The following is a 26,305-nucleotide window of genomic DNA, read 5'->3' as shown; positions in this document are numbered from 1 at the left end:
TATGTGAGGAACTGAGGTTTACTATTTTTTATCTTTAAAATACAGCTGGAACAAGCTAATACAACCACAAATGTTGTTCTACAGATGTTTTTTTAGTACACCATAATAAAACTTTATGTGTATTGGTATTGAAAATAAGATGTCCAAACAAATCTTGCTGGCTTCATGCAGGGATATGTAAAATTGCAGGGGAAGAAGTGAACATTCACTGACATTATAATATACATACTTATTGATGGGCAAGAGACTGAGTTCATAGATTAAACAAAAAGGACGACACTCAGAAAGCACTTTCTGGATCACAAAAGGACTTTTCCCTCCTAATCTATAAAACCCAACAAATGAGGACTTAGAAGATGACGCTGTGTTGATTCAAATAAAGATATTTCAAAGAAAAAAGCTAACAAAAATGGTCCAAGACATGATAAGAAATTTTGGCCATTAGTGTTATTACAGAAGCTCTGTAGAGGGTCTGTTTTTCCACCTTTCATTCACTGACTGAAACGCTAACAGGATGTTTTTTTTAATCTACTACTTATTTTTATTTTTCTCCCCAGATGGTAAAATTGTTTCCATTCAGAAAATCTTTATATAACAACTTTACTTAACCTCCACAAACAATTAACATAGAGATACCCTTTACTGCTTCCTTTATTCATACAATGACTCATTTCTACAATGAACATAAACTCTGATCCACATTTCAAGGACAAATGTGAAATAATCATGCTTTTATGTTCTTCATGTTATTGTCTTTTAATAGCTATCCAGGTAGCAATTATTTAACACATGACAAAGCATGCTGTTACCTAGCCCTACCTAACTTGCTGAATTCAGAATCATGACTAAAGGCTTGTCACACAGTTGGACAAAATGGGTGGAAGAATAGTTTCTTCCATATATGACCCCTGTTTCTTATCTACAGATGTAATTATAAGACAAAAATACAGTCACAATGTGTTTTTGTAGTAATAACAAACCTACATGCCACAGAAAACTCATCCTTTTCTAGTACCTATATTCCTACAGCAACCTGTCAGTTCCATGGAAAACATTACATAGTTAAACACTTCCTTTGCTGCTACTGGGTGTCATGATCGTGGAATACAGCCATGATGGTGCTATATACAAAGTTCACTCCAAAAGAGATGATCACAGGCTTTTCATTACTGTGTTGGAGACTACTACAATGTATTTCACTGCTTGCATGAGACACTCCACCATTTTTTTCCTGCTTACAAAACTTTTTCAGCATGTTAAGAATAAAGACTATACTTACCTTCTACTCTTTAACCTTGCCACATCAAAATGGCAAAAAAAATTTTGGCAGATGAGTGAGGAGTGGAACACTTTAATCCCATTAGAACTAAGCATAATTTATATATTTGTAAACTTGATGATTTTAATCTCTGACAATGTGTTATCAAGTATATTTTAGTCTTTTCTAATGAGGAAATGATACGGTAGTATCAGTTATGACACTGGTGCTAGCTTAAAATTATCTGTTTCTTTTCAGGTTTTTTTGTTTGTTTGTTTGTTTTAAGAATAATAGGTTTTCTCATTCTTCTTTTCTTCTTAGACATATTAATGTAATTACGAATTAGGGGCATGTCTTTATGGAGGACCAAACTCCATCAGCCTTGATGTTCATGATGTAGTACTGTTAATAATAAGGTAAGTCCCAAGTTCCTTGAGGTTTAAGTTTCCATTAACCCATTTTCTCTCTGTGAAAGTATTTAAGTCTCGTTACATAGGCCAACCATTAATGAAGACAAGCTTTTCCTTAGGACTTCCACACTACACCACATCAGTCTCAAATTCCCATTACTTTTCAATTCTTATACTACACTTTTTTCTAATTAATGGAGAAATGCTGTACTACGGAATGGCACTATACAAAAGTGAGGATGTGGGGTGCAAACACATGTATAGAGGTATACTTTTTAAGAAAAAAATAAAATATTCCAAACCATTACATCTGCATTAGTTCATCAAAGTACAGTATCACATTTGTTGACTACGAGCGAAGTTCCCAAAAGCTATGGCATAAATGACAATAGGTTTAGTGTGTAGGCAGCAATAGCATATTAGACCAATTTGCATTTGGGGAAAAAAGAAGAGTTTTCAGACACTCGAGCTTATCTTCAATTATTCTTTCATTTTGCCTGGGATGAAAGCTAGACCTGAAGTTAAAAGGGTCATCCCCTACAGTATTTTTAAAAACCAATGCAAGTAAAGCTGTTTCTTTAGTCTTCTGGCACATCTCCAAAAGTTACAGATTTCTTAGGGAACTTCATCAAAACTGTTAAACAATGCCAAGACAGAGAAAAACCCAACTAATAACATTCAAATTTTTGCTGCTTTATATGATACACACATATCATTGACAATATCCAGACAAGAAATATGCCTAAAATCCCTTCAAACAGTTTACACAGTTATTCAAAGCCCAGAAGGCCCCACTTATAACTTACCCCAGTTATAACTGCTATGCTGTCTAAAGGAAAAGAAGCAGTATCAACAATAAAACAATTTTAATGTTTGTCCATGTCTTTAAACATTTGCATGTGCACACCACCTTTTGACTTCTAAAACCTTTGCATACCCAATTCCTTTCAAATACTGAACTAAATATTTATTTTATTTCAATTTCCCTTTTATCACTTCCTCTTTATTTTTTGAAAAGATCCGGCTCTACTTAAGAACCAGACTTTTAAGAGAAATATCAACCATTAAAACTGTACAAGGAACACAAAAGGTGAACTGAAACATGTACAGAGATGCACGTGCAGGCTGATATATCCTGCTTTTATAATGTCTGACACCAACTTGTCAGAAACTGACCCAAAAAGCTTTCATACCAAGCAGGTAGGTCACATATGAGAAAAGATTTTCATGTCTGCAATGGTAAATAAACTCACTAAAAGGATGCTGACCTTGGTCAGCTTCTTACTAACTATATTCACCAAGTTCAGACAACTCAAAACAAATCTCCAGGCACTCTGATGTCTCACAGAGAGAATCAAAAAGGGCAAACCTGCAATGAAAGTGACAGCTGAGGTCTTCAGCGGGGGTTTACTCGGGGCCCCTGCAGAGCCCTGAACAGAAGCCCCAGCAGGTGCTACAGGCATCCCGCAGTCTGGCAGTGCGGGACTGGCAGCAGCAGTGAGGAACACACAGTGCCAACAGCTGACACAACCCACAGCCAGAGCAGCACAGCCAGCCAATGAGAAACCATCCCGGCACAAGTTTCTTAAAAGTGTGCATTGCACAGAGGTGAGGTGTAAAACTGCTGAGCAGCGGCACACATGCCAGTGCACCTCCTACCGATCCTGCACCATACTGTGTACGTGTGCAGCCTCTGCTACCCATCCGCTTTCCTTTGAGAAAACACTGCACCCAGGAAAAGGCTCATGGAAAAATAAGGCAGAAAAACAAACTGACACGTTGAAAGGGGTACAGTTATCTCTAGGTAAAAGAGCAACATTTATTTAGACAGGGGAAAACACAAAGCCTATTATATGTGATATTTCAGCATTTTAAATAAAAACTACCTCTATTGAGCAAGAAAATTAAAATAGTGCCTGAACAGGCAGATCACACTGCAAAACACATGGAAACTTTCATCAAAGTTCATATTCTAAATTCTCAGTATAGATATAACCTAGGAATTAAAATTATCCATTTCAAACCTACAGATACACTAAGAAATCTGCTAATTTCCAATACCTAAGACTTCGTTCGAATCTGAAGCTTTCATTGTCACTGCTCATCACTGGAAAAATTGACTAGTTACATGCTAAGTAGGCCATGACCTTGTAAAATGGATGCAGTGGGAAGACCTTTTTTTGTTACAGGCCCTGTTTTCCACTCACTCCTGTAAAACAACATTTAAATTACCCTCCAAGACTTCTGTGTAACAAACAAATGTAAATTATGCTTAAAACACAGCACTCTTCAAAATGCTTTCTTAAAAAATACATTTTACCATATGATAATGTTATTTGCCCACTGCCTGATTGACAACTGTGTTCTGATGCAATCTTGTCTAACAAAAAAACCTCTGTTTAGCAATTGCTGCTCAGACATAAATTCACTTTGAATCAATTTCTAAAAGTTAATGAAAATTTTTGCCTAAGTAGAGAGATTGGCAGGATACTAACAAGTAGCTGCTTAAAGGTACTTAACGCTATGGGATGGATTCCAGAATGTGTGCATGATTTAAAAAAAAAAAAAAGATTGAGAGATGGCCAGCAGATATTTCGGCAATGTTATGCTATTCGTGGTATATACTGAATTTCAGTAAATACTGATCACATGATTGAACAGCACATAAAAGAAAACTTACTGCTGCCTTTGTGTCACTTAAGGAAAAACATCCAACCCAATCCTATTGAAAATCATGTGCCCAAAATGAAAATTAACTGAAAACAATTTTTCTGTTTTATAGAGTAATATAAATCAAAGTAAAACACTCCTACTTCAAACAGCAGTCTGCTGTTCTGCTAAGACAACTACTCGCTACTTACCATCTATATGCACCTAGTGGTTTTTAAGACTCTGGTTTAACACAAAGATTATTTGGTGGACTTGCTTTGTCTTCAGTTAAGCCATCAGTATCACTTGGGATACTCTAAAAAATTAATTTAGTCAGCAGCATGACTTCAATAGTGCCCACCAGCCCTATGCCTGGATTCAACATATAGAACAGCTGAAGTTGCATTGTACTAGAAAGAAGAGGAGGAGGTGAGGGAAGTTTCATTCAAATGCACTCTGAAATGTTGAATTTTAAACATTGGATTTATAAAAAATCCATCACATCTTTAAGCTCAGTAGCACAAGATACACAGTTCAGAAAGCTGAGGAAGGTTGCTTCAGGCTTTGCTTTTGGAAAAACAGGAATGACAACTCAAATGTGTCAGCAAGTTTGCATTGCCTGTCCTTCTCCAGAGCCTCACACCCATGCTGCAGGCTTGCTTTATCTACCTCACTCCTGCATCTAGCCTTATTACACTTCCTAAAGACCTATCTGGAAAAAAAACCCCAACAAACCATTGTAAAGAAGATGTCTTCTAGTGTCTTTCTGGTTTAGAAAGCCTGGGAAGCAACAAAGAGTAGATCTCACTGTACATACCAGGAGGCAGGCTCTTGATCTACTCAACAGTGTTTAACCATCTACTATTTCCAAATGAATAAAGCAATTGTGTAGGCTCAAAGCCTTTTGAATATGTGAAATACCACATTAAATTCAAATTATCACAAATCACTGGAGTTATGGGAACTTCACTGGCAAACATAGTAACTTGTGAGGTCACAACAACTTGACCATAAGCAAGAGGTCCGTTTCAAAGCTGGATTAAAACCTCTACCCCCTCTCTTCATCTAACTTTTTATAAATTAATGCTTTGATTAAAAAAATGCATAGCATCAAGCTTCCCAAGTTTTGGTAGGAAAACTCGGTTTGGTTTTTACAAATTAATAAGTAGATACTTTGGCCCCATCCACCCCCTTAATTAAATTCCTCTTCCATCTCCTCCCCCTCCAACTTTTCCCCTTTCCTCCTCCAAATCTGCATATGTAATTATTACTTCCTTCCACTACTGATACACATATGTATGTATTCAGTTACTCAATTTTTCTTAATTTCCTGACATCTAGATCTAGATGCTTTCTCACTGCTTTCTCCTTTAGATCTCCTCTCTTCTTTAAGTTGCTCTGGACAGGTACCAATGCTTCTAAATGCAGCAGATAGACGGCCTTCCTTTTGACTCATTTACAATTGCTTTTTCAGGTTTCCAAGTTGTTTTTCTCCACCACATGTAACAAGTGCAAGACAGTAACAATTCTCTTTGTAAGTGGCCTACCAACCAGAGTTGTGGAAGAACTGTGACACCTCTGGCGTCAGTAATTTAAAATATTATTAAAATTTCTTTGAGTTAAATTTTTTTATTCCCAATATGCACTGAAACCTATCCAGTACCTTTGAAAAATCTTTTAGAACTGAAACAGTGTTTAAAACCTGCTTTTTAAGAGTGACACTCCTACTACTTCATAAATACTTTGGGGTTTTGTAGCATAAGTTATGGAACTGGTTAAGATTTCTTCAGGGAAAATATGGATTAATAATAGATGAAGAGGAAAAGCAGAGCTGGTGAATGCACTCACAAACCTCCTAAATCTCACTGGATGTGTTTCTAAACAGCATATTCTGGAATGCTGACACTACTGCGTATCGCAGAATCAGAATATCCTGAGTTGGAAGGGACCCACAAGGATCATCAAGTGCAGCTCTTAAGAGAATGGCCTGTATGGGGATCGAACCCACAACCCTGGTGTTCTTAGTACCATGCTGCAACCAACTGAGCTAATCTCAGGGTCATATATATACCACTGACTCATTTAAAAAAAGAAGTTTTTAATGCTTTTATACGACTGCTACCAAAATTTCTGTTACATTTTAAGCATTTCCAATGCAACTTCAATTCTGAAAGCCCACAAGATGTGACCCATAGCACAAGTGGATTTTGCAGCTGGAACAATTAATAAGAGTTCTTAACTATGGTTGGGGAGTTCTGGGGGGATAGAGGACTGGGGGTTTCACAGCTTGCATTAGGACTATCTAGTACTTTGTAGACCAACAGGAGAAGTACTGACCTTCATGGGGAGATCTGCTATCCAGGGTAAAGTAATAATGAACTTCATTTAGTTTCCTAGTATATATATATATATATATATATATATATATATACATATGGAAATCTGCAGTATATGAAGCAGTATGCTACATTTTAACTAAGAAGGAACCCAAATAAGCTCCTGCTCAGAATGGGTGGCAACCCCAGATATTTCTTGATTCGATCCTGCTATGAGCTCTTCCAGACATTCTGTTCTGTCAACAGATAAAATATTTTCGAGCAAAGGAAGTACCAGACTTCGACTTAATTCACATAAATAGTTGTAGTGCTCCAGAAATACTCTTGTCTTTTAAGAAGAATCAAGAAGAATGCAGCTTTTGGGAGGGAATAAGAGAAGGTGAAAAATGTTCTCTCTATTCTGTAATCTAAACTCAGCTTGACAACCAGAATTCCCACTTCTCTTCCTTCTAAGGAAATAATCTATTTCTTTTCTCTGGCCACTTTCCTCCACTTGATTCCAGTTATTTTCCTGACTGGCAATAAAAAGCAGAATGCTCAGAGAGGAAGACCAGGCAGATGAGATAAAAATACAGGATTTGTATTTTCAGGTTTAAAGAACCAACCAACCAGCCAAATAAATCTATCAATTAGAAAATATATTAATTATTAAAAATCTATTAATTAAATTATAAAACCCAAGGTACTAGATAAGGAATAGCAAAATTAAAATGAATGGAAATATCTGACAGTGTACAAGTTTACCTGTGTTTCTTTCTACTAAAATTTTCTGGATACTACAGTAAACTAAGTAGGTGAGTTCACTCAGGTGATTCATTATTCAATAATCATAGTACAAAATAAATATAGCTTGTCTCTTAATGCATAAGACTACATAAGAAACTGCATAGAAGTTATGATACTATATAGATGTGCCCAAACACACACCTTCAAGTAAATTCAAACCCAGCAGCTCTTCAGCAGTAACCAGTGGCTTATGAGGTTAATGTGCTACAAGTTAAAGCAAAGCCAAGTAGTTAAGCAATGTCACAAATAATTTCCAATCGTTTCCTATCTTTTCCGTCTTCCCGTAAGCCTTTTCAGTAGTTACTACATATGTCATTGGATCAGAAGAGGCAACTGCTCAGAAAAATGTCTCTTTGCCCACCAAATTATGATTCATCATACAAGAAGCTGTGGAAGTTAGCTTCAAATTAAATTGTGTGCACAATTTTGAAAGAGTGTCTATACAATCCTCAGTCATTGAGTTTACTAGTATACTCTTCTGGCTTTGTACAGTTAGATGCATTCGTCAAATGTATATATATATAGTTTACATGCAATTAAACTCCTTTGAACAAATAACCTGGATAATTATACAAGGTTTTTGTAGAGCAGTCTTCCAGAAGTAGTCATAAGGGGTTAACATGACTTATAGTAATAACACAATTATTTTTAAGTTATAGATAAATAATTTCTCCTTTAAATAGGGAACTCTTCTTTTTATAAATTTAGATATTTCAGCTGACCATTGCTAGAGTCTCTGATTTTGCATCTTATAAAAAACACCGAGGGAGGATAGAACAAATAAAGTACGTATTAATATTTCCTGTAGATGAGTTTACACAAATATAAAACATGTCTGCCAGAGAATTGTAAAGCAAAATAAATTTCAAAACCAGAACATTATTTCTAAAAATAAATGTTCCCTTATAGGCATATACCAATATATCAGACATACATAACATTTCTGACTTTACATAAAAATATTGTATATTGGCAGTTTCAGGCAACTAACATAAACATGTGCTGGATATTAAAATCAGACATTAGAATTTGTAGCTATATCAGAAGGCATCTTATTCATTTTCTCCTCAATCATTCACTAGTTTGACATAATTATTTTCACAGTTATTAAACAACAAAAAACCCTAACCAATTACAATATAATTTTAGAAAAGGAAGTGTTTGCCATAATTAATTCTATAAGGGAAAGGACAGAGAAGGCACTGTTTCTTTAGAACTCTGCAATTTTTTTTCAGAAGATGAATTTCTTACATTCAGAGGCCTTCACTTTGTATAGTCACATGAATCAGATCTAGGTCTCTTAAGTTAGTGTACTAAGAAAAAACACGTAAGAAAAATATCAGGCTGGAGGGTGAACTGGATTTCACATAACAGAAAAGGGAGTACAGGAAGCATGAAGTAGTGATTTTTGAAAGTGTAACAGAAAAATAACTGCAGGTTCTTGAAGATAAATATGAAAATAAACAACAGCAAGGGGGACCAGCCCATGCAACATTCTGAGTGAAGCTGTTCTTGACATTGCTACACAGATTCACTGAGTAAGTTTGACTGAAGTACTGAATTCAAGAGAAGTCACTCCACTGACATCAGTAGGCTTCATTCAGGCCACTACATGCAGTCCTTCTGATCCCTCTTCCTTTCATCTCAGTTGAGAATCCTCCCCATTTCACTGAACAGTACCATCTCCCATTTCTATTAGAATCTGTGTCTGTACCCACCCTCTGGAGGGTTTTTTAAACCAGCTGCATCTATCCTTGTCTCAAAAGAATAAAATTTATAGACCGTCTGCACCCTTCTCATAATAGGTAGCAGCAAAGCCCATCAAGTATATTAGTGTTAACGGGAAGGCAGTGGATTGAGGAAAGGCTTAGGAACTCTGGGACCATGAGTGTAATTGCAAGCAGTGAGAATACAGAGACAGAGCTAAAACATCCACATTATTTACTGTCCAAATACAGCACAAGGAATGCTAAACACTGAAGGACAGATAGAAATTTTATTATCTAGCGTTCAGACTTCACAGCTAGACAGGATATCTACTAACAGAACATTTCAAAAGCAACACCTACCCTCATGGAGCCTGCCATTACCAGATTTAAATATTTACTAAGCTTTGAACTAGTAGTACTTTACCGGTTTTTTGTGGTGCATATGTGACAATGTTGACAGTAGTTTCTATCAGTTCAGGATACTATCTACAGAGACTAAAGCAGTATCAGACTATGTTGACCAAATGTTTGAAAGCAAGAACTGTCCAATTGCTTTCCTTTCCTTCAAATACTTAATAATTTCCTTTGGGAAAGAAGCTTGTCTTTTATCATAATGACTTCTATTTGCTTCTGGAGCATGAGTCACAGTCCTCAATTATTTTCAGTAGATTGTGTAATTTTTGTTGATAATGGGGCTTGGTTGGTCTTGATTCAGTTTGGGTTTTTTTAATTAAGAATATCAGCTTACCTTCTGGTGAAGTACCTGGCTTTTGAGAAAACACAGAGCTTATTTTACTCTTCTTGCTGCTGTTGCTGTTGACAGACAAGGTGGACTGAATTTTTCTGTGCATTTTTTCTGAAACAGGAGCTGAAAGTGTTCTGCTGTCTGCAGGCATGTGCTTGATCCCATGGTGAATTCCACTTCCATTACTCAGACCCACATGGCCATTTTGGATTTTGCCACTTTCTTCCTCACCTCTTTCCAGTGCTGAAGTATTTGGCTGAGGCAAACGTTGAGGTTGTGCTTCAAATGAAAGAAAGAAAGAAAGGGTTAATTTAGATTGTAAATTGATAACTGAACACTTTAGGCTGGACTGGGAATGGAACTTTCATTGGTCTTATTGATCTAAGAATAAACAGAAAAGTTACAATTTCCCCACCAAAACAAGAATAATCATTAGGAACTTAAAAAGCACCACATGTTTGCATGAGGCCTAGATTCCCCATTCAGCACCGCAATGAAAGGCTGGCAAGGCTCTGTGAATTACACAGAGAAAATAAGGCAAGCAATTTGAAGAATGGAAAAAAAATCAAGGGGAGGAAAGGAAGTCGCAAAACTAACATAAATTTGTACTAAGGGAGCCAAATGAATAATGGGGGAAATGCAATCAAGTAAGAGAAAAAGGTGTAGGAGTGAACACATGGTCCGCAGTAACAGATGTTGTTAAGCTGCAGGTTGGCCAACATGCCAGTATTCATAAATAACCTTACTGACATGGTAGGGGTCCCCGACACTCAGCCACCACAGACTAGGATAGTAGAGGAGAACAGGAGTACACAGGTAACTAACAACACTTTGACCTTAATTCACAAAGATCATGGACTGCTGGGAAGTACAAAACCAATCAAAATCTGGTTTTGTGGAGGAGGTAACCAGAAGGAACATGCATTCAAACATGAGCCAGAGTTCCCCGCTCCATATTCCTCAACTCAGAATCACAATTTTAGAAAGGGCTGTAGTGGGCGGGCTGAGGATTTAATGGCAACACACTGAAATGGTCTAAGGGAAAAAAATACAGAACCTGTCAAGACAAGAATCTGCAGTGACCTAGTTAAGACTATGAGAGTACATGTTATAAACTCATTGTAATGAGTGGGCATGAAACTTGACCATTCTGTGTTGAGCTGGTGTATTAAATAGGAGCACAATTGTAATACCATGGAAAAGAGATTGCCTATGTATTTAAAGTCTGTAATGAAAGAAAAGATGCAGGGTTTTTTTATGTAAAGCTTTGTAATAGTAAAGTGCTTTCAATTTAATAATTCTTATTTAGAAGAAAACGCAGACTTCCTTGGAAAACAAATTGAACAACACATAGTAGCACAAGATTTTACAATCAAAAAACATCAGCCCTATCACCTCTCCCTATCAAAATACTACTCCATCATGCTTGGGCATAAAGATGTTTTCAGACAGTGCAATCTTCAATCTTCATTCATAAATTTAATGTCAAGGAAAAAGTCTGGATTCTAGTAGAGTCAACTGAGGAGAAATTAGTGCCAGCAGTAAAGAAAAACAATGTTGCAGTTCATCCTTTTTTCAGATAGTTCACATCCATTTTCAGATGATTCCACAGTACAGCTTCATACACATATTACAGTGTGTACAATGTAACAATAAGTATAGATAATTAGCTTCCTCTAAAAAGAAACATCTCCACTGATCACTTCAGGTAAAAGTTACCAAATTTTCAGATAAATACTACCAGGTCATACAAACCAACATGGTCTCTAAAAAGACTCTCAAATTGAAATTTGCCTAACAAACTCTCAATGTTTCCCTTTTATCCAGGACACTGACACCATTCTTAGATTAATTCCTCCAACTATCATAAACTTTTCCAGACTAAACTTCATACAAATCTTAAACGTCACATCCTAGTTACATTCATAGGCAAAAAGGGATACTTTTCATAATAGTTTAAATATGAACTGGTTCAGTTTTCTCTTGCTATTTGATTTTTTTACTCACAGCCACTAAGATGTTCAGAAGATAGCCTTGACTGTCCACATCTGTGTAGGTCAGAGTAACCAGGCCTGAACCTACTTGACCAAAGTGATAATTTTCTGTTGCAGGAAAGAAAGGCAGGGCTGGGGAAAACATTTAGCTTTTAGTGTCCCCGAAGATCTTACAGGGAAGACAAAGACCAAAGATCACTCACTTCCATTACTAGCAGTAACTGCTTACAAACCTACAAGTCAACAGAGTAGGAGCACAACACTATCTGATACCTGAACAAAATTGTTGCCCAAAGACTTTTCAACTGACAATCCTGAAGATGCTTCTCATTCAAAGTTTCTTCTGACAATGCTTCTCCTTCAAATTTGCCTTAGTGTTTGCAAAATCTACAAACAGAAGCATAAAGCAAGGCACTTTCTTCACTTTGAAATTCAGTTTGTAGTATATATTTAGTTAACTTCTCCAGACTTATACTACCAGGGACCCCTTGTGTAGGTTCTCTTTCCGTGTATGTGCAAAATAATTTTTTTTAAAATAAAGTCATTCCTTCCATTTTAAAAATAGTCAGTGGAGACCTAACCAAAGTAAAAAATATGTCAACATCAGAAATGAAAATTTTACTCTCCAAAGTTCAGTGTTTATGCCCATAGCATTCCATAAGTTTATCTTCATTATCACACTTAAATGTAAATTGTATAATTAAAGAACAGTGTTTTTCATGTAATGATGTTTCCTCACTCTGCATTGCCTACGAGTCCTGACAGTAAAGTGGTGCAAAATTATTGGGGAGGGGTAACCGTCCTAAATAAACAAAAGCTATTCTATACTGTTCTAAAAGACTAAAAATTCTCTTTGTCTGATGCCAGTTTCTAAGATTGACAGTTATGAACTTTTCCAAGCCAGCTAAATTGTTGTGGCTGCTTACAACTGTTTGTGTATTTTTGGGTCTTTGCTATGATACAATAACTTGACAAATTATCCAAAATTCAGTCTTCAAAATTAGGTATGTTTCTGTCAAACTGTCAGTGAATGGAAAATCTTACCCAATCTAAAGAGTTATAGTTTTGCTTTTATTATTATTTTTACTAAGAGTTTGGGAGTTTGCCTTTTTAAAATATATTTTAATTTTTTATTAACTAATCTTGTTCCCAAAGTACTCTCACTTGACTCTTCTAGCATTAACATACAACTTTTTAGCTGACTGGCTTTACACTATTCACATGTGATATGCAGGTCAAATCAAAATTGAATAAACCCCCAAATGGATTAGTTATCTCAATTTAAATTTATTTTAACTTTATTGATAATTTTGCACTAGGGAGACTTGAATATTATGGTTAAAACACACTTGAAACCAATTAGGAACCATATGACCGCATTCTAGCATAAAGAACAAAAGCAACTGACAGTTCGGAGACTAAACCACAATCACCTCAGTTTAAAATAGAAATATTTTTACCTTATTTTTTAAAGGTTGTGTATATCTTAAAAAAAAAAAAAAAGGTGTAATATGGAGAACGACACAATGCTTCTTAAAACACAGTGATACCCAGGGACTCTCACTCTCTCTTTAATGATCCACTGCTCTCATTCAGCTGTCTTTCTTTTTTCAAATCTTTACATATGTGACAGCTCTCAAAAGTAGACCATAGACCATCTGGCATTTTCCGAGGTGTAACTTGTGCAAATTCAGCTCTACTGGGAACACAATGCTATCTTCTGCCTGCGTTATAAAAGATACAATAGAATGTAGAACTTATGAGTTGTTTTGAATTATTCATTTTTTGCCTGTATATTCAAGAAATTTTACAAACTCTGCATTTTGTACTACATAATCACATGCGTTAAAGGTACAAAGAAACTTTTTGACACCTCTTTTCTACAGAAAGATGGCATTTTGTTTGATATGTGAACATTCACCGCCTGTTATATCATTCTAAACAGACCGTGTGCTGCTACAAAAGATCCCATTTTACACTCTATGTATGAGCAAAAATTTTATTCTTGATATTCAGTAACTAATGCAATACACATCAAAATTTCAAATATGTGTTGGATGAACACTCAGCATCTTCAAGTTAGGATGGCACTGGTCACTTACTATATGCTAAAGATTTAGGGAAAAAAATCACTCCACAGACAACATAGAAAAATTGTAATTTCAAACATCCACAATGAGTAGTTTTTAAATGTCCTAAGAAATACTCTGCTTTTCAGGTTAATATGTTTTTAATCTTTAGCAAAACCAGTATTTTTAAGTCAATATTTTATACAGCGCTAACACTAGTGGTTTTTCAATAAGAATGATAAATATTAGATTAATGATTCAATACAGTGAATCTTTTTTGCTAGAAAACTAGCAGATAATGTAGGTAGTAATAACTGTACATGAATCTCCTGCCTGTGGAAAAGCAATAAAAAGGCAATATATTGCTACAGCATATAATCTATTAGCGTGTTTCACAGCTTCTTTGTCATTGGTTTCCTTGTGAAGTGGGCCTTAATACAATAAGTTTTGCTGTTATTTAACTGACTTTATGTAACAATTTAATTGTAAGGTTACTATCTGGTGAATTTGAGTAGTAAACATTTATTATGGTTTTGATGGCTTCAAAGTAACTACGCACATTCTCTTTCAGACTGTAAGACCCGTACCACACTTTAAACAAATATGCACATCTATATATGCCCCCTGACCATACAGTCCCAGCTAAGAGAAAAAACCTCATGCACCCAATTTAACAGAAAAAATGTGTGTCAACAGAGAGCAATTCTCAACCAAAAGAGGATAGTCTAAGCTATCATTTGGGATTTTAGGCAAAACACAAAAACAAACACACACTTGAATGCAGACTCCTCTGAGTCAAAGTGAATCAAAAGAAAACATCAGGAGGGAGAAAAGAATTGAAACAGCTAATTAGCAGCCTAATCACATCAAAAGCAATTCCAAGGCAGCTGATACAGATACCCATGGAGTTTGCTAATCTGGCCAACGAGTCTAATGGAAAAAATACTTTCCAGTTTACACCCTGGGTTATCTGACTACACACCCAGAGAGGTAAAAACATTGTTTTTCTTCGTCTATGACACTGTAGTTTATGATGACAAATCAGGCCACAAAAGCAGCAATATTTTTGCAGGTGGATGAGGTAGGAATAAAATGCATGACTCCTGGGAGTAAAAATTGTAATATTGAGAAAATACAATTTATTGTTTCACTTGACAGTATTCTCGACACTTCTCTGCTCCCAAAACAGTTGCAACCACAATAAGAGAATGAGCTCTTTTTTTGGAAATAGAGAGGTCCTTATTGGGTCCATTAACACTGAAAGCCAAGACCTACTGTTTGATCTCAGTGGTAGTTGCTCCTACTCCCTCTGCATGGATCACATGGAAATAGACCATATGTAATGGAGGTAAGAATCAGGCTTTCATGGTTTATCAGTGCTTCTTTTGTAACACCAACATAAGCTTAAAGGGGAAAATAAAGAAGATGTGTCAAGAATTGCACAGTAAAACCAGGGGCTGCCTGGATTCTAGAGTAGAATTAAGGTGATTCTAACCTGCTTCTGAAAAAGATATAAATTTTGAGATCTAAAAGACAGTATTTCCAAATGATTAGCAAAAACTCTTACCTTTTCAAAAATATTAAATATTGTATGCATTACACACTCAATAAGCATAAAATTTCAATGAAGCCAGAAGAACTCAAATACCTCAATACCCTCTCCAGCCCCACTTCTCTGACTAAAATCTTGACTAGTCTCTACACAATCTTCAAATTACATCATTAGTTTTCTCTGCCTAGCTATTCAGAATATTAACGTTCAGATTACAAGACATACCTCTGAGTCAACCTGTGAAGTAGCTTTTGTCAGCAATTATTTTTGAATATTTTCTGGGACATAAATAGCATATACTGGAGCTACCATATCACAGAAGGCATACATTAACTAAATAACAAGGTACCATCAAGGCACAATCTATCTTTTAAAATCATTTTTTTACACTGAATTTTTTATACCATGCTGACTTTACAAGGAAAACAAAGTACCAACTAACAGCATCAACCACCTTTTTAGAATTGCTTCTTGTAAGACATGAGGACATCTTCAAAATGAATATCGTATATTATTATGAAACAGGATGTCCTTTGTAATGAAAATACTGTAATAAAATTGCTGGTATGAGTTTTACAGGACCCATGCTGAGAACACTTTGTTAAAATACATCTGAGAACACATCCATGGAACACCTGGTATAACAAAAATGGGGCTGACAGGCGACAAAGGGAAAAGGCATTTTATCCCATCAGCTCCCAGTTGGTGAAGGGTGGACAAGAATGGCAAACACATGTGTGCATGGGTGTTTATGGGTTGAGAAGGCAACACAAGTGCACAAGAAGGTGCCAAAAGTAGTCTTAAATCTGTGCAAAGACACCTGCAGTGCCTTCCTTTGGACCTTACACACTGTTTGAAGGGTTGCAGGAAAAAGATGTCTTTGACATACCCAGAAAGACCCAGTTAGCACAGGGAAGCATGAAAAGGGCTGGTAGCCAGAGGTTTACAAAGTTGACAAGCATTCCCACTGAAAATGTGGAGCGAATTTCTCTATTTACAAATCCTCTTTCCTGATGGGATTTTGCAAAACAAGTAAAAGCACGCCGATTTTCTTTAATGATAACAACAGCAAATTTTTAAGCTTTGTTAAACCAAGTAAATCCCTAACATTTTTAGTTACCTATCTTGTAACAATTATCTCAGAATCAAAATACCCTTTGGCTTCCGGTTACCATTAGATTATCAGTAAATTATTCTTATCATACACATATCTTGCTGTTATTAGCAATGGTTTTTTTGGGACTTCAGATATTGGCATCTATGATAAACTTTGCAGATGATCTAGAAATTCTTTGCAGATCATAATATAATTAGAAATAAAGATAATTCACATAATGCAATGATTGTTAAACTACATCTACATAAAGTGGAACATAGTTCTTACTGTAGCATAGAGTTTGTCACTTCTTGAGAAATAAAGAGCAGAAACTCACAAAAAAAATACAAAAGCCAAACACAAACCAAGGCATTATAGGTAACAGACAACCTGGGGAATAAATTTCTATACAAAGCTATGTTCAAAAGTGGGAAATTTTACTCCAAGCTTTCCACTCGCAACATTATCTATCCATTTTTTTTCTCATACATTCTGTTAAAACTGGAAGAGAATTGCAGTGTATTTGCTCTTATGTTTCATAGCATTACAACTATATATGGCAGTGGTAATAATTGCACAGACATGTGGAATGGCAGGTTTAGTCGTAGTCACCATTCCAACACTCCTCAGGCATATTAATGGTGTTTAACATATTCATTAATCACTACTGCAGCTACTTTGTCATTTAGTGGATTTTGTTGGGGGTTTTTTGGGTTATTTTATTTAACGGTCTTTTTTAATTAAAGGTGAAATGCTAGTTATTTTGTTCTATGTTCTTGACATAGGTAATTTATTAAGAGGCATCTTAATCTACTCGGAGGTTTTTTTGTTTCTTGTTAAATCTTGCTTAATAATGCACAGTGGCTTGTAGAAACTGGATCTGAGAACAAAATAATCAATGTATTAAGGATAAGAGAATTAGTTTTTCGTTAATTCTTAAAATTATGAAATTTATCTGTTTCTCCAACACAAATAATCAGTAATTTCATAAATGTGAAGACAGTCCCAGAAACCATATAGGACACAAGGTGTGCAGACTCACTAAGGAACAGAATGTTTTGCTTCTGGAGCGCTAATTTTAAAAGGAAGGTTAATTAACTACTAGATGTGGGAAAAAAGATAATCCAAGCTGTTGGCATGACATTTTAGTAGTTATGCAATTAGTACCTACTACAACATATAGTTATACCACTGTATAAAGACATAATGGTGTCCCAGGGAATTTAAGACATTAACTCAAATATTTGAAATTGTTTTAATGACCCTCACCACTGTGTTACTTGTTCCTAAATCAAATACTAAACACCAAAGAGAAGCTACAAACAACAAGATATCGCTTGCTGGGTATTGCCTCATAAGTGGCACAGCAGGATGTACCAGACAGGAGAGATAACCTCAATATCATTAACAGCCATAACCTGAGCAAGTGCACAAACAGTTGCTCCTCTTGCCCACAGCATCTCCTGCTCCCTTCCTCAAAACCCCAGCAACCATGGACAAACTACACACTGTTTCACTGCAGGAAAAAATGTGGGATGGTGAGGCAAACAGCTTCCCAAGGGAAGCCTATTCACCATGTGCCTCTGAGTGAGAAAATATTCAGAGGTCAGGTTTATTTTCCACTGACCCTATATGCTGAGTTTTCAGATGTCAAGACTACTGCGCTCACCTAAACTCATACAAAAATGCATATAAACTGGCTGTACTTCGTTTCAAAAACAACATAAAGGCAAATGTTTGGCATGAGCAATTACTTTAATGTTCACTGCTGTCCCTTGATTTCTAGTCCTCAACTCACAAAAGTAACAGAATTTCAGAAGATCCCAAAAAGCGTTCTTCTCCCTCAAGTGTGATCACCTGCTCCCAGTGCACTGTGTTTTGTAATGTCTATAATTGTGAGCAATACCCAGTGTTACTATTAAGAATACTAACTAGATGCAGAAATCAAAAACAGGAATAAAAACTTGACAGCAACAAAGAGAGAATAATATAAAAATGTAGCAGGAGAATAGAGAACATTGGTGCTAAACCAGTAACACCACTAACCGAGTTTGTGATTCCATTGCTGCACTTATTTTATCTCTGCTATTCTTTCTTGCAATCTATAGCTAATGCTAAGTTTGGCAGTGGCTGATAGCAAGTACCAGAAAACCAAAGAAAGAAAGAAAGCATAGCTGCAAGGAAAATGGAGAGGGGAAGCAAATGGACAGTAACTAAGATGAACAGTCTAAAACTCAGGTTTTTACATTATTAAAACAATAGTAGGGCAAAAACATCAAAAGAATAAAAGCAGATAGCAACCACCCAGAAAAAGACAGCACTGGAGGGGAAGAAGACAAAGAGAAAAAAATATACACTAGCTGAGCCACTTCAGTCTGTCAGGGCACAAGAATATGGAAGAAGAAACAAAAAAAAACTCACAAGTTAAATCCCACTAGATCTGAAATGCTTGCTACAAATTTTTTAAGTAATAAAAGAATTAAATGATAAATCATTAGTTGATAAGCAGTGAAATAAAGATAAACACATCATACTTTATACAGTGACCTAGCATTGGAGCAGTAGCTCCCCTTCTGCTCAGGTCAGAGGCTCCTGGAACCCAGGCCAAAAATCAGCCACAGGTTCAGCAATAGCAGCACAATGGAAAATGGAAATTCTGTGTTAGAAAGCAGGGAGGACTTGAGGTTCACAATCATAACTTTTCATGACCCAGCTGTTCATTTCTACAGATTGCATAAATAGTGATTGTCAGTAAGAGAAAAAAAGACGTGGAAACATAGTAGAGAGAGTAGCAAGTATTGATCTATTTCCTGATCTTGCAAAAACAAAGTGTGAAGAGAAAGACAAGCAGTACATACCTGCACAAACAACATTAAACACACTGAGAAGGGTTAGTCCCTGATATGGGTGTCCTTCAGCTACAGGAATTCCCTCATAGCAAGCAGGGTCTGGCAGATGGGCCCAGAACCCCGCTCACCAATCCACATGGCTGCTATGCCCTGGGCAGGATGAATGGGGCTTCCTCATCCCAAAGCACTCCAGGGACCCCAGATTTTGAGTCACACACAGAAAGTCCAACCAGAGCTACTGTCACCAAAGGTGTCTCTTGGGCTGCTCTATGCCACTTGACACACCAGCCTGGCATCAGGATGACCTAGAGATAAGAGCTCTTTTTCCTCTTTTTAACCAACTATTTTGGTGTGCCTTGAAGTGATATGGCACAATCTAACCCAAAAATCACAGAATCACAGAATATGTTGAGTTGAAAGGGACCCACAAGGATTATTGAGACCATCCCCAAGAGTAACACCATGTGCCCAACAGTATAATTCAAACTTTTCTTGTACTCTGTCAGGCTTGGTGCTGTGACCACTCCCCTGGGGAGCCTGTTCAGTGCCCAACCATCCTCTGGGTGAAGAACTTCTTTCTAATATCCAACCTAAATATCCCCCGACACAACTCCAGGCCATTTCTTCAAGTTCTGTCACTGGTCACTACAGAGATCAGTGCCTGCCCCTCTTCTTCCCTGCACAAGGAAGTTTTAATTGCAATGAGGCCTCCCCTCAGTCTCCTCTTCTCCAGGCTGAACAGACCAAGTGACCTCAGCTGCTCCTCATATGGCTTCCCCTCAAGGGCCTTCACCATCTTTGCTGCCCTCCTTTGGACACTCTCTAATGGATTAGTATCTTTTCTATACTGCAATGCCCAAAACTGCACACAATAGTCAAGGTGAGGCTGCCCCAGTGCAGAGCAGAGCAGGACAATCCCCTCCCTCACCCGGCTGGCGATGCTTTGCCTGATACAGGACACAGTTGGCCCTCCTGGCTGCCAGGGCACTGCTGACTCATATTCAATCTGCCATCAACCAGCACCCCCAGGCCCCTTTCCACAGCACTGCTTTCCAGCATCTCATTCCCCAGTCTGTCCATATATCCAGGGTTGCCCCGTCCCAGGTGCAGAATCCGGCACTTTCCCTGTTGAACTTCATGCAGTTGGAGATTTCTCAGTCCTCTAATTTGTTGAGGTCTCTCTGCAGGGTTTCCCTGCCTTTGAGGGAGTCAACAGCTGCTCCCAGTTTTGTTCCATCTGCAAACTTGCTTCGTAACTCTTCCAGTCCTGCAGCCAAATCATTTATGAAGATGTTAAGAAGTAGCCCTGTGGAACCCCTCTAGTGACAGGTCACCAGTCTAATGTCACCCCATTCACCATTACCTTCTGTGCTTGACCAGTGAGCCAATTGCTCACCCATCACATGATGTGTTTATCCAGCTGTGTGCTGGACATTTTGTCCAGAAGGATCCTGTGAGAGACAGTATTGACAGCTTTACTGAAATCTAAAAAGACTACATCAACTGCTTCCCTTGATAAAAATGTTCTTTTTGCAAACTGTACAAATAAATTCTTGAGAATACCCTTTTAAACGTCCTCTTCTGTAAACCTAAATTCTCTTTTTCCCTTCTCTAGATTCAAAACCAAAAGTTGCCATGGACTAAAGCCTGCATTTCTGTATCACAGCTCACTGCCTTTCCTTTCCCCACTCTACAGGCAATTCAACTTTGTTTTACTCAAAAATGGTAGTTTCATATGCTGTAGGGAAAGGCAATGAGATATTTCAGAATATAAACATTTTTCAGCTAAGAGATCCATGTGCTCAATTCAAAACTGAATGCACTTAATATGCAATCACTGTCACCACTGCTTAGCACCAAGGCAAATGTTTTTTACTGAACCGCTTATTTGCTGTATTATACCATAATGATCTAGGAAGACCTCTTTCTGACTCAGCTGGAAAAAACCCACTCATCCTGTCCAAGTTTTTATACACAACCTCCATTACACAAATTCAATATAGTAAGGAAAAAAAAAAAGCTAAATGAGCTTTTGCCTGCTGCTCCCAGGCCCATCCCTTCAAGCAGCGCAAAAGGCAGATTGCTGACTGTGCTCGGTAAAGACTGAACTTCCTGTAAAAATGATGCATTTGGTTTCCTGAAAGGAAGTGAAGCATAAGCTGCTCAAACAATTTGCAAAAAAGCTCTGATATTTGAGATTTCCTGCTAGAAAAATATGGTGTCACATCAGTGACAAACAGCTACAAGCACAAAAATTTGGGAGAAACAAATGCATTAAATGCAAAGGAGAAAACATCAGATTAGTTGAAGTAACAGATAACTTGTCTTAATGGGATGAAATTACCTGTAAAACATTTTTCTTTCATTCCACAACTGAGCTAAATTTCTGATTATTCACTCTGTGCATGAAGCAAGACATAACTGTCTATGACATTAACGCAGTAGAGGCCAGTAGCACCTGCAAGTCGTCATTCTGCAGAAGTGACTGAAGAGCAGTAAAATACTAGTTTATCTCTAACATGCAGATGGGGGATATTCAAATTCCAACATGTTTAAAAGCATTCAGCATTACATATGGAAGAATTTTTCCTCTATTAAAAATATTTCTTTCAACTTATACAACTATGTAATTTGACCCACTGAACTTTATTTAGTTCACATTTTGATTAAAAATACCTCTAAGTAGCATTTAAATTTGAATAAGGCCCATGCTTTCAATTCTGGATTCAACAAGGATCTTGTTGTTTCTGAAAACCTTTTGTTTTGTCTTATTTAGAAGACACACTTCCCTTTAGTCATGGAAAAATAGGAAATCCTTCTGCACATTAATCACAATTACTTTTTTTTTAATGGATTGCAGATAGTGCAGTGCCATGGCAGTATTATTCACAATACTGAAAATATCCATTTACACATTTAAAAACATTTTCTTACAAGGCTTTGCAATAAGATGAAGGATTTTACAGAAAAGAAACAGCATTTTAAGTGAAAGCATTAGGAATAAGCTACTTTTTTGGGGGTTTTTTTTGTCCTTTTGCAATTCAAGAGCTTTAAAAAGCCACATCTCAGTCTGCAAGCTTCTCTTAACCAAAAAGATCCAAAGTACAGCAGCAAACTCATAGCAAAGACAGCAACTACATCAAAGGCAAACAACCTTCCTTTGCTGCTTACACAAGCCTTCAGCCCCACAACAGCACCAGCAGCCACTTCACCAGGCTGGTGACAGGTGAGCCAAACTGCTGCCTCCATCCCTTTTGTGCTGTGCACTGTTCTCTGCTTGGGAAACCCCTCAGTCACACTTCCTGCAGTCTTGCCCCCCCCCAAAAAAAAAAAAACCTAGGAAAACCACTCAAATAACTGGTACAAGGACAGAACCACACTATTTTCAGTACTTCCTTATCCACTCTGGTGAAGAGTCATGTCTGCCATTTTATTTGTGTTGCTGCCATAACCCTGCTTCTGGAGTTAATTCCAGCACCCTTTTCTTTAGTGTACCTTCAGCATAACTGGGCATGTTTTATTGTGCCATAACATTTTCTTAGCCTCGTACAACTACCAACTCACAACGGGAACATTTCCCTACCACCTTATATTTAATTAGCATTATGATAATTTAGCAAAAATTCCCTGTTTCTGTACAGTACAGTACTGAGAAGCCAAACTACACAAAAATCATCAATATTTTATTTTTGAACACTTTCTTTTTATTGGCATTCTCAATTTTCAGTCTTCAACTTTCTGCTTTTGACAGCGGCTACAAACAAGGGCCAGCTCAATTTTTTTATTTTATAAAAATTTAAGTCTCACATAATCACATGACTAGAAGCTGAGTTTCATAGTGTGTTGTACAGCTGGTGTTTTTTGCCTGACTTGCACAGTATAATTTTCCTAATTTTAACTCATTTTTAATTCTCCAATAGCCAGAACATTTATTCTAATAAGAAAGTTCATTGCTACTTATGAAATGGCTTAAATGATGATGTTAAGACACAGATGCTGAAACAGGCTTTTATACTGAAGCCCTTTAAAAATATTTTCAATCAGCCTCGAAGCACAATCTTACTGTCATTGCTTACAGGTATGCCATTGTAATACAGAAAGAAGTAGGGAAACAGAAAAAAAGGACTGTTCAAGCAAATAAACAAGAGGGAAAGGGGGCACTAGAGAAAATTATGCAAACAGAGAATAAAAAATGGCTTAGAGTCAGAATTATAATAGGGATGGGTCAGTCTTTTCTACTTTTACTTTATAAAACAAATATGAGAAACAGGATGAAGAATAATTTATTAAAAATGTGAACACTCCTTCAGGACTCTTCCAACTTTGAGTCCTCCATGATAGCCACCACTCTCTACCATATGACTGATATATACCCTTTATTTTCTTCCAAAATTACCCCAGATTCTGCAGGGGATTTTTATGAATCAAAACTTTGAAGTGATTGTGAACATTATAGTGATTGTGAAATGTATTTTTATCTCTAAGTTTTGAAAGCAAATTGTATTTTCTATGCAAACCTTCCCCGTGCTATCAAACAAGTCTTCTCTCCTTTTCCATAAGGACCTGTCCCACAAATGTGCAACAAAATATTAATGAGACCTGAACTTCTTGCCCTATTCCAGCTATCCCAGCAGAGTCCCTGGGGTGGATGTAGATGTGATAATGAACAAAAGCTTTTGCCAGGTTATTTTCTCTTGTTCGAGGAGGGAGCACAGCACAGTAAATGAGGTCTCACTGTTAGGCTGTTCTCATAGAACTAGAATAGCAGATGCTCTGTAATATACAAAGAATCAAAACCAAATAGTGATTTACTTAAAAATTAGATTGAGTTTATCAATTAAATTGTAGGAAAAGGATTCCTCAGGCATAACACTCTGCTACAGATGGGAATCAGAAAATCAAGTGGACAGAAAAGCAGATGAAGTAACAGTCAAAGGAATGGAACAAGAAGAGGAAGAGATTAAGAAAAAAGATACCTTTTACTAGAATTCCTCCTTAAAAATGGTGTTGTAAGTTGTTTTTTCCTTTCCATATCTTCCCAAAGTTAAACACTGTCTTATTTGTTGTAAAGACAAAACTCACATAAGTTCAAGTTTCCAAGATTTGATCCAACACAGAACAGCTCACAGAATAGCTGTAATGAAGACTGTTATGAAAAATGTGTAAGATTTTTGTAACTAATTCAGATGCACTAATGTACACTGCTGGTTACTTCATAGAATAATTATTGTATAGTCCCACTGAAAGATCTCTTACTGTACAAAAATATTTTTCAATACTGATTTTAAATCATAAATATGATAGCGATTGTTATCACTAAAAAATCCTTACACAGTAAAAAGAGTATGTATCGAGGCAGGGAAATACTTGACAAAGTCATAGTTACAAAGTAAGCTGGGAAATACTAAATGACATAGTGTAATTTGATAAAACCACCTATAAGAAAACTAAATCTGCATTATCCAAAGTTAGCTATGTATCCTGCCTCACCATCCAAATATTTTTCTGTGTCACCACTGTGATAAATTGAGTTTGATCCTTCAAACAAACTTTTCCAGGCAGGCTGATCCCAAATTTCCTCACCAAAACTTGGTTTCCTTCATTTTGAAATTCAAGCAAAAAGAGTATTCTTCACTGATCTCCTGTATTTCTGAATTGTACAGACCTAAAAATATATTTATTCTGGTTTGACACTGCTCTTAGGACCAGTTCTGGTCAGCATAATAATCTTTCACTGCTTTTCTGTCAAAATGGGACTTTTATTCCAGCTGGCAACTTACAGAATATGGTTAAAATATGCACCTGTGCTAATAAAGAAAGGAGATGGGGAAAAGTAATGCCTTCTAACTAAGAGGTTTGATTTCTGAAGATCTATTTCAGAGCTACCCACACTCAAAGGCAGGCTTGCCCCTGCTCCACCAAAGAATGGGCAGTGCTGTCTCTCAGTGGCAAAAACTTGCCCTGAAGGTCAAATGTGACTCATAGCCCACTTTTTTTTTTAATAGGCTTGCCTAACAGTTTGTTTGAATTGATTTGTCTCAAAAGCAAACCTTCATAACATTTTATGCAAACTTTATACAATCTTAAGTCTGAGCTATAAATCAGCAGAACTCACTTAAGCTTGAAGAACCTCTTAGTTGATATTCTGCTGTAATTAACATAAGCATTGCTAAATTTTCTCTAAACAAGTGCCATAATATGTACAATTCAAAGTGAAAACTTAACTGAGATATTGCATAGAATTTGAGGGAAGGAGGTTTAGAAGTAAAATTTAAGCCTCTAAAATTCATGGGTCCAGACATAAACTCAGAATTTGGAAGTTCTTGTGTTAGAATGCTATGGGTTTGCAGTTTATAATCACAAATTTGAAGAGCAGTCTCCATACAAAAACATGTTTCTCACATTCTACAGTTCATTTAAAAATAGTTAAGGCTCAGGTGACAAATAATTCATCATTCTCTTAAATATATCTGGAGGCCTACTGCATCAGTAGAATAATTTAACAACACCAGTATTAGAAATAGCTTGAGTGACCACCGCTGTTTGACATTTTAATTTTTTTCAAAAAGCTCCTCTGTGTTTGGATACTGAAGAATTTTTTAAGGGAAAACAGAACACCACCACTATAACAACACACAAATAGGTCAGAGGCTCCTGTTTTAGCTTGTCTTTTACAAAAATACTTTCAGGGTACTTTTGAATGCTTTTGCACTATACGTATTACCAGAATGCAGAAGAAGTAAGCAGTATTCAGACCCTTCTTTCCTCTGCACACTTACATAAAGAAGAAAAATATTTAACCATGATTAGTTAGCTAAGGCTTCTGCTGTGACCATGAGTCCCCCTTCATCT

General features: G+C 36.7%; 1 protein-coding gene across 4 annotated transcripts in view; it reads right to left on the bottom strand.

Annotated features, from left to right (window-relative positions):
- Nucleotides 1–26,305, bottom strand: part of MDFIC (MyoD family inhibitor domain containing) — a 50,633-nt gene that overhangs the window by 5,653 nt on the left and 18,675 nt on the right. For all 4 annotated transcript variants that reach the window (XM_071552440.1, XM_071552437.1, XM_071552438.1 and 1 more), the window contains exon 4: nucleotides 9,897–10,172. In XM_071552440.1, the coding sequence (XP_071408541.1) occupies nucleotides 9,897–10,172 (276 nt within the window). The remainder of the gene's footprint in view (nucleotides 1–9,896; nucleotides 10,173–26,305) is intronic.

This window comes from Pithys albifrons, chromosome 3, assembly GCF_047495875.1.
Source record: "Pithys albifrons albifrons isolate INPA30051 chromosome 3, PitAlb_v1, whole genome shotgun sequence".
Lineage (NCBI taxonomy): Eukaryota > Metazoa > Chordata > Aves > Passeriformes > Thamnophilidae > Pithys > Pithys albifrons.
The sequence above is the reverse complement of the archived record's forward strand: the minus strand, read 5'-3'. Positions and strand labels throughout refer to the sequence as shown.